This window comes from Lissotriton helveticus, chromosome 7, assembly GCF_964261635.1.
Source record: "Lissotriton helveticus chromosome 7, aLisHel1.1, whole genome shotgun sequence".
NCBI lineage: Eukaryota > Metazoa > Chordata > Amphibia > Caudata > Salamandridae > Lissotriton > Lissotriton helveticus.
In genome coordinates, this window is record NC_136068.1 from 1,905,712,371 (window position 1) to 1,905,722,543 (window position 10,173).

The 10,173-nt window shown below is 44.9% G+C and overlaps 1 protein-coding gene across 1 annotated transcript; it reads left to right on the forward strand.

Annotated features, from left to right (window-relative positions):
- The first annotated feature begins 3,272 nt into the window (after positions 1-3,272).
- LOC144769909 (olfactory receptor 1G1-like) lies at positions 3,273-4,202 on the forward strand. Its single transcript, XM_078654103.1, has one exon. It carries the CDS (start codon positions 3,273-3,275, stop codon positions 4,200-4,202), a length of 930 nt encoding a protein of 309 aa, XP_078510229.1.
- Positions 4,203-10,173: the final 5,971 nt, after the last annotated feature.

The following is a 10,173-nucleotide window of genomic DNA, read 5'->3' on the forward strand; positions in this document are numbered from 1 at the left end:
TACTGCGCCTCGAGTCTTCACCAAGGCGATGGCAGTGGTGGCAGCACATCTCAGAAGGTCGGGGATTCCTGTATTCCTGTATTTGGACGATTTGATCAAGGCGGAGTCGTCCGAGTAGGTGCTCCATCATCTGCAGGAGAAAACTCAGTTGTTGCACAGGTTGGGTTTTTCAATAAATGTACCCAAGTCTCACCTGGTGCCCTCGCAGCGCATCCTGTTCATAGGTGCGGTACTGGATACAACTGTATGCCGTGCATTCCCTCCTCCTCAAAGGATTCGCGACATACAGGCAATGATTCCTTTATTTTTCAATGGAGCGGTTGTTCCAGTCCTGAAGGTCCTTCGCCTGCTTGGTCTGATGGCTTCTTGCATTCTGTTGGTCAACCATGCACACTGGCACATGAGGGCACTCCAGTGGTGCCTCCGCAGGCAGTGGTATCAGCACAGCGGAGATCTCAGGGAGTCAGTGAGGATCTCCAGAGAAACTGCGGCGGATCTGTCTTGGTGGAGCGTGGAAGGCAATGTGCCGCAAGGAAAGCCTTTCCAACTGCCTCCATCGGTGGCCACAGTAATAACGGATGCATCCACTCCAGGGTGGGGTGCTCATCTGGGGGACCTGGAGGTCAAGGGTCTTTGGTCTCCGGAGGAAAGGTTGCTTCATATCAACCTTCTGGAGTTGCGGGCGATACATCTGGCGCTCAAGGCCTTCCTCCCTTCCCTTCGCGGCGGTTCGGTTCAGGTCTTGACGGACAACACGACCGCGATGTGGTACATCAACAAACAGGGAGGAGTGGGGTCACAGTGTCTCTGCAGAGAGGCTCTGCGCCTCTGGTCCTGGGTTCAGGACCATCGGATTTGTCTGATGGCAAATCATCTGGCCGGAGTTCAGAACGTTCGTGCAGACAGTCTCAGTCGGCAGCTGTCTGCCGACCACGAGTGGAGGCTTCATCCGGAGGTAGTTCGCCACGTCTTTGGGACGTGGGGGACTCCTCAGGTGGACCTTTTTGCCACTCAAGAGAATGCTCACTGCCCGTTATTCTGCAGTCTCCAGTATCCGATGCAAGGAGCCTTGGGGGACGCGTTTCAGTTGAGTTGGGGCTCACAACTCCTTTACGTGTTTCCTCCCATACCTTTGATTCCTCGAGTTCTGAGGAAGATTCGCCAAGACCGGGCACAAGTTATATTGATCGCCCCGGATTGGCCAAGAAGGGTGTGGTACTCAGATCTTCTCCACCTCTCCTCGTGCTCGCCGCTCCGTCTCCCTCACAGGGCAGATCTCCTCTCCCAGATGGAGGGGCAGGTTCTACACCCCCACCTCCAGACCTTACACCTTCATGCCTGGAGATTGAACAGGGCAACCTGAGTTCTTTTTCTTTCCCGCCTGATGTAGTGGATGTCATCTTGTCAGCCAGGCGTGACTCCACTAAGTCCATCTATTCTTTTAGGTGGTCAAAATTTGTTACTTGGTGCAGGGAGGAGTCTATAGACCCTTTGAAGGCCCATTTATCTGATGTTCTCCAGTTTGCCCTTTCTCTGGCACAGCAGGGGCTTGCTGTTGCCACAGTGAAGGGTTATCTTTCAGCGCTGTCGGCTTTTATCTGTTTGCCTGACTAGCCCTCTCTTTTTAAATCTCCTGTAGTCTTAAAGTTTTTGAAGGGCCTCATAAATAAGTTCCCTCCTACTCCTTTTATTGTGCCTCAGTGGGACTTAAATCTTGTTTTGACCTTTCTGATGGGTGCTCCCTTTGAGCCTCTTCACAAATGTCCTATGAGGCTTTTGACTCTTAAGACTGTCTTCCTCGTTGCAATAACCTCGGCAAGGAGGGTAAGTGAGCTTCAAGCTCTTAGTTCCAAGCCCCCTTTCTTGACCATTCATGCTGATCGAATGGTTCTTAGGACCAGGGCTGCTTTTCCTGCCAAAGGTGGTGACTCCTTTCCACCTTGGTCAATCCATTACCCTCCCCACATTTTATCCTCCCCCTCACCCTTCCAAGGAGGAGGAGAGATTGCACCGTCTGGACCCCAAGAGGGCGGTGTCTTTTTACCTGGACAGAACTAAAGACTGTCGGTTGGATGACCAGCTCTTCATTGGCTTTGCTGGCTGCAAGAGAGGAAGAGCAGTCCATAAGAGGACTTTATCAAGATGGATTGTCCTCTGTATTAGGATCTGCTACTCTTTGGCCGGTAAGGATCCACCAGAGAATATAAGGGCTCATTCTACTAGAGCTAAGTCTTCGACCTCAGCATTGGCTAGAGGTGTGCCTGTAAAGGATATTTGTAGAGCGGCAACTTGGTCTTCTCTCCACACATTCGCAAAGCATTACTGCTTGGATTACGAAGTGAGGAGGGACGGTCTCTTTGCACGCTCTGTCCTTCAGGATTTCTTGGTCTAGAAGAGTGGACACCCTCCTCCAGGAGTGGGGACTGCTGTGGGACTCTATTCACAAGGTGAGGAATCCACACGTCAGATGTATCTATCAGAAGAACAAGTTACTTACCTTCGGTAACGCTTTTTCTGGTAGATACAATATCTGCCTGTGGATTCCTCACTGACCCACCGGCCTCCCCGTTGTCCACTCTTCTTTGCCAGAGTTTCTATTATATATTTGTTCTATTTCAAATATTTTGTTGCATTTGCTTCACACTGTGTGTGTTACCTTGATATTTATACTGCGTATACTGGGTATGTGTCTACTGTCATTGGTCCGTCCGTGTGCCTCGAAGGCACGGAAAAAAGGGCGGAACAGATGTCATCACGCCGGTGTCGGCCTATTATAGGCGTCGGTGACGTCAGCGGAGTCGCGTGCGATGCCGTGCCTCTATGACGTCCAAGTCCACGTCGGCGCGAAGCTACTAAAATAATTTCCGAATGTTGCTGGCGCAAGGGGATATTCACAAGGTGAGGAATCCACAGGCAGATATTGTATCTACCAGAAAAAGCGTTACCGAAGGTAAGTTACTTGTTCGTTTAGAACATTTGTTCCATGAAAATCTAAGCTGAGATAACAATTTTATGCATACATATTCTGCAATTAATAGTTGCCCTATCTCCGAAAGACGAATGATAAAACCTTACTAAGATTATTGAGCAACAGAAAATATTTGTTGGTAACATGTTTGAAAGAAACCAATATATGTTGAACATTGAGATTAGGAGGTTTTCAGAAGACCAAAAACAGAAACTTAAAAGTCAAACCAGCTAGTCAAAATTGTATTCACATTGCTGGTGTGCTTTATTTCAGCCTGTCTTCAAATCGCAATTAATCTGGACAGATGGAAGGAGAAAATCTTACTTCAGAGGAACAGTTCCTGATTATAGGGTTTACGGATCTTCCACTGCTGCAAGTTCCCCTTTTTATTGCATTTTTAACAATTTACGTGTTGACTTTGATTGGAAACCTTCTTATTGTCTCCATAGTATACTCCAACTCACACCTGCACACCCCAATGTATTTTTTCCTTTTAAATGTTGCCTTTATTGACATCACTAACATCTCAGTTACTTTCCCACCAATGCTAATACACTTCTTTCAGACAGACACAATCATTTCTCTCACCAAATGTCTGCTGCAGATATATCTCTTTCTTTTCTTGTTAGGTACAGAATTTCTTATCCTCACAGTTATGGCCTATGATCGTTACGTGGCCATCTGTTATCCCTTACATTACTTGAGCATCATGAACAAAAACATGTGCATACAGCTGGCCACTGGAAGTTGGCTTGGTGGTATCTTGGCCCCACTTCCGCACATCACACTGATCTCTAGGCTCTCCTACTGTCAGTCCCACACCATCAACCACTTCTTCTGTGATTTCACGGCCCTGATGAAGCTTTCTTGCACCAGCATCCACGGTATTGAGACACTGAACTATGTTATTGGATCTATTTTTGCACTGGCACCCTTTATTATTGTTTTCACATCATATGTCAAGATCATTTCATCAATACTGAACATGAAGTCGACAGAGGGGAGGCGAAAGACCTTTTCAACCTGTGGTTCTCATCTCACTGTGGTTATTTTATTCTTTGGGTCTGTTTGTTCCACATACATGAGACCAACATCAAAAGTTTCAATAAAAGAAAACAAGATTTTGGCTTTACTCTACACGGCTGTTCCTCCACTGTGCAACCCCATCATATACAGCCTGAAAAACGAAGGCTTTGCAAAGGGCTTCAGGAAGACAAAAAGCAATATTGACTAAAGGACCAAAACAACCCACAATTTTTAGAAGTCAGTTAAACTTTAAGGTCAAAATGTAACTGCAAACTGTGGATGGAGACATGTCCAACAGAAAACATTAATACTCATTGCTGGGAGTTTGGGTGACCCTTTATAACAACACATATCATGCAGATAAATCCGGGGAAGCCAGGGGCAAGTGCTGCTGCCTCTCTTTCGCTTTGTTACCCTTTGCTCTGCTGTTACTACCCCTAGTCTCATGAGCCAAATGGGCAGTTGTATACAAAAGTAAACAGGGTTAACTGGGTCTTGTTGACTTTCTGTAGTTCAACCTCCATGTTTTTCCTCTAATAATTCAGCAGCATGTGAGAGTGTGGGAGAGGAACAATGCTGAGAGATCACCAGCAGTCCAAGAGTGTGTGATATTGCTTTGGATACTTTAGTACACATATGACTTCTGGTACTCAAATGATATTACCCTATATTTGAGGGAGCCCCTGCATAATCTATCAGGAGTCATAAAGCTATTGTGCAAATTTGAGCTGCTCCCGGTGTTGAAAGTAAATTAGGTAAAATCTTATCTGTTACCAATCTTTCCAATTGTTGATACAGCTGACCCACTACATATAGATCACTCTTTTAATTGGGAGCCCAATACATTTAGGTATTTAGGGGGTACAAATCCATCACAGACATGAACAACTAGAAATGGGAAACTTTAGAAAAAGATAATCTGCCATTGTTTTGGATCAGGCTTCCCCTTTCATCCATTATATGGGTGGCCATTGCTAAAATGTTAGTTTTGCCACAATCCCTGTTCAACTTTCTGTCCATCTCTGTTGTCTTGAAAACGTTCTCTTTATGGAGATAACCATGGAATGGGAGTGCCTAATCTGGAGGTGTTCTGCTGTGCAGCGCAGTTATTGTGACCAATCAGATGGAATTTGGAAGCTGAGAATCAGGAATGTTTAAAGATCAGAGCCATTCTGTGCGACAGGGGAGTTCAGGTGGTACAAGTTGAGAAGATTAACCAATTAAATAGATATTCCTCAGCCACTGATGTGGCATTGTTGGCATAAGTATGCACCATTGTAATGTTTACCGGGCTACAAAGAACTGGTGCACACTACAATAGGAAACCATGGACGAAAGCTGGGATTCAAGTTGTGGGCTGCTTGTAACAGGGCGACTTGTAGTGTACTTTTGAGAATGGAACGGATGGAACTGGTTGTTGGAAATTGGGTTACTGATTGAGGGGGGTGAATCCCTGCTCAAGTAGCAATAACACTCTCTATCAGTGTGAGCCATACGTAAACCCTAAATTAACCTGTGACCAACCCTCAGGTAGCTTGGCTCATAAGCAGCCAGATGTAACTTAGAGACAATGTGTAAAGTATTTACGACGCACTCCAAACAGTAATAAAGTGAAATCACAACATATGAAAAACACCAATTTAGAGTAATATTTGATCATTTATTTGGACATCAAGGCAAGAAAAATCCAATTAGTCGGACAGGAGATAAGCAATTTTTAAGATGTAAGCATAGATATTATCCAGAAGCACAAATGTCAAATGTGGTTATCTGGTCATGCTGATTCAGGACAAAGTTAAATGATCAGGCCAAATCTGGTGGGGTGAGCACTGGATGCAGGGATCAAGTTAGGCCAGCTGAACAAAGGACCTTAAACCCTGGTTGCAGAGTGTTGCATGTTCCTGTATCAAGGATGTGTCACGCATCAGTGTTTCCAAGCAGCTCTAGGGTTGCAATGTGGAGTCCTGCTTCATTGTTGAGGATGTCATAAAGGAGGGGCTTGCAATGTAAAGTCCTTTATCAAGAATGTGTCGCACACCAATGGTTGTGAAGAAGCTGTGAGTCTGCGATGCAGAGCCCTGCATCATTGTCGGGGTGGGTGTCGACGAGGGGTTTGCGATGGGAAGTCCTGTATCAAGGATGCATTGCACATCAGTGGTTCCGAACAAGCTGTTGGGCTGCGATGCAGAGTCCTGTATAATTGTCGAACATGCCATTGACACGGGGCGTACATTGTGGAACCCCGAATTGAGGATACATTGCACAGAGATTGTTCCGAGAAGACTGTGAGCTATGATGCAAGGTCTGGCATTGAGGGTGTAGCGTGCTGTGGCAGTTCTGGTGCGGCGTCGAGGAGAGTTGTCATGCTATATCTGATCTGCCTACAGGAACACAGCTGGATTGTCAGAGCACCTTTAGGCCCACTTTCATGCAGCAGTGATAAAGTGAAATCAGAACACCAGGAAAATCCAATGGCTATTCAAATAAATAGTGTAAAATGTATTCAATTATTTGAAACTAAAACAACAAAAATCCAATCAGTAGATTATATATTTAAGTGTGCCTACTGGGGTTGTCTGGCTATGCTTGACCGGTAGAAAGTCACAAGTTCAGGGTGAGCACAATGACGCATGTGTCGGAGAAAGGGACCAAGTTAGGCCCGCTGAACAGGGAACCATAAATCCTGGTTGCAGAGCATTTCAAAATCCCACTTTGAGGAGGCTTCACGCATCATCTGTTCCAAAGAAGCTGTGGGACTGCGATGTGAGGTTTTGCATCATAGTCGAGGATGGCGTCAATGGGGGCTTGTTATGCAAAGCCTTGCGTCGATGATGTGTTGTGTGGCTGCTGTTCTGAGAAGCTGCATGCTGCAATGTAATGTTCAGCATCGTCAGTGTGGATAAAGTCGACAGCGGCTTACAATGTGATGTCCAGCATGTGGAATGCATCAAACAGTGGTGCATTTGAGGAGCTGTTGCCTTTGATGTCATGTCCTGCGTCAAGGATACATCACTCAGAGGTAGTTCTGATGTGGAGCTGCTAGGAGATATGTCGTACTTCATCAGTTCTGCTCAAAAGATCACAGCTGGGCTGGAAGAACACCTTAAGGCTCACATCCAAAGGTCAAAGACCGTGGTGGCAGCACTTGGGAGGTAGACAGAGTCCAGGTGCTGGGTTCAGAGTGATTGGAACCTGTGCTCTCCTTGACACATTGATCAAGAGGTCAGCCAACTAGCCGTTAGAGTCGCTTTGGTGGCCGTGGGTTCAAGGAGCAGGTCCGGTCCTTTTTACTCGGGCAGCATGGCAGCAGAGTAACATACCTTCTTGCAAAGCAACACAGCAGACCTGAGTCATCTACACCTTCAGAAGCATGCTGAAGAGTTGGGTCTGAGGGTCTACTATTCATACATGGTGCCCACTTTGAAGCTTGGGACATGTTCTGGAGGCTTCCACCCTCAGAGATGTTTGGAATTTCATGCCTCACTTCTCTGGCCCCAGCATGTCAGGGGACACAAGAAACTAGTGCCACCATCCATTGTGAGTGTGCTGGGGTGAGCCTTTGTGATGTGGTAGTGTGATAGGTTGCAGTTCCTACACCTCATCAAGTCAGAGATGGCCTATCCAACCAACACCTTTTCTCCTTTGCTCACTGTCCGGGAACAATACACAAAGATGAAGTGCCAGCTACGCCTAGTCAGGTGACCCAGGATACAGGCTGCAGGTACCGAATAGTGGAGACAAGAAAATGGCAACTTTATAAAAGTAGCATTTTCAGGATGGTGACACAAAATCTGATTTTTCCATTTAAGAGTGTTATAAATTACAATTCTTAAGACATGAAACAAGCCCCAGGCGTAAAACTCCACTCTGTTTGTGGAATTCAGGCACTCCAAGGAGGAACGCGGAGTTCCTGAATCCTGCATTTTGGGCACGAAGCAGAGTTTTTTTTCTGTTCACGCCCTTGAATTTTACTTTGGCACTCAATTGCAAGGACAAGGATACTCTTGAGATTCACTTGCACTACTTCCGGCTACGATGGTACAAATCTAGTGGCAATCGCAAATGGAGTGCTCAATAAGCTTTTGTGCTCAAGGTGCAGCTGAGAGACTTTTAGAGTGGATTTTTTTGTGTGAGAAGCCTTTTTTTTTACTCTTTCTTTCAAACAGTGCCCCAGAGACTCCAACTTCCTTTTCCTGTCCAGCAGGCTCCTACCAGCGCTTTGTTCCTGGTCACGTTTTATTGGGATTTGGAGCTGAAAGGATCACTTTCCTTGTCTACTGCATATATACCATTGATTTAAGGGCTTTGTATTTGAGATTTCACAAGTAAGTTGAAAAATAGGTGTTTAATTGTGTTGTTTGTTTGATTGGGGACGTGCTTCGGGATTTTCTGTACTTTAAATTGGTTTTAAAAATTTACCGTGGTGCGTGGCCTGCAGTGTAAGTAGGGGCCTAATTATATTTTTGCATGTAATTGTTCTTCCTTTGTAAAGGAAACATGTTGCACAGCTCAGTACATTTTTCTCATGTGTTTTAATAGGTTTGCAAACTTTATGTAATTCACTATGTGGCCTAGTGTGCCAATGGGAATTGCAGCCAGTATTCCCAGTACTACTCATGATTGCAACTGTTTCTGTAGTGTCTTATGAAATGAAACATCATTTAGGCCATACATGGGATTGGATTAAATTGCAACATGTGTTTTTTGGGAGATTTTACATTATGTTCTGCATACAGTGTATAGGTTGGGTAATTATATATGATGCCTTTGGAGGTTGTGTGTTGTTGTAAAGTTTCTTATCCCAGTTAATTTTAGTTTTTGGCATTGCTGAATTAATACTCTTTTTTCTGTGTTACTAATCCATGCCTCCTTTCTCTGGCCAGTGCGTGAGTGTGTTAGCCATAGGCCACCATTTGTCTTTGTTCCCCATGCCATTTGGCCAGGGACCATTTGGTATAGTCAGTGCCCATAGGCCTGCATGTCTTCTTTATCGTGGCCATACCTCCTTGTTTGCTATTTTAGCATGTGGTCGGTGACCATTTTCTATAGGCGGCCAGTGTGATTGTGCCATAGGCCTGTATGTCTTTTTTGTTGTGGCCTTGCCTCCTTGCTTGCTGTTTGACAGTGTGATCGGTAGCCATTTTGTGTAGGCATCCAGTGTGCTTTTGCCATAGGCCTGCATGGGTTCTTTGTTCCACATGCCATTTTATTGCTTCTTGTTGTAACCATGAGGCTGAAGGCCATTTTGTGCAGCCAACCAGTGTGCTTCTGTGATAGGCTTGCATGTGTTCTTTGTTGTGCCCATGCCTCCTTGCTTGCTGTTTCACCATGTTGTTAGTGGACATTTGTGTAGCCAGTCATTGTGCATTTGCCATAGGCCTGCATGTTTTGTTTTCTTAGTTCCCTATCTTCTTGCATGTTTATGTGACCATGTGCCTTGTGGCCATTTTGTGTAACCAGCCAGTGTGTGTTTGCCAGAGCCCTACATCTTCTTTATTCCCCATGCATTCTTGCTTGCTGTTTGACCATGTGGTCGGTGGCCACTGTGTGTAGCCAGACAGATTGCTTTCTCCACAGGCCTGCATGTCTTCTTTGCTCCCCATGCCTTCTTGCTTGCTTGATGTTATGACCATGTGGCTGGAGGCCATTTTGTATAACAAGCCAGTGTACTTTTTTTCATAGGCTTCCATGTCTTCTCTTTGTTCCCCATGCCTTCTTGCTCAGTGCTGTTCTTGCTGACTGTGTGGCACTGCTGGCAGCCATTTTGCTCACCCAGCCAGAGTGACCCTTTTGTAACAGTTTAATAAGTTATGTGCTTGAGGATATTTTCACTAATTTATAAAAAAAATATAATCACTTTTTTAAATGTTAGGTTTTTTAATTTTAATGTATCTTAATTGAAAAAAATATATTTGATGTTTTTTAAATTGTATTTGTTTTAACATCCATCATCAACCCCATGTCTGTTATAGGTGCACAACAGCATTCATTGGGTAAGGATTATGACATTGTCACCTGTACCACCCTGAGTGCCACATCCCAACTTGTTGCACATAAAGCAAACAGTTACATCTGTATGTTATTGCTCGTTCTTATACTTCCTGAGTGTACACCATGAAAGTTTATATTGGTGTGGTTTTATGAATAGATACACTATATTGTTAATTGTTCATAATAAC

What these genes read in the sequence shown, in the direction of transcription:
- LOC144769909 (XM_078654103.1), top strand. Translation starts at nt 3,273, where the DNA reads ATGGAAGGAGAAAATCTTACTTCAGAGGAACAGTTCCTGATTATAGGG.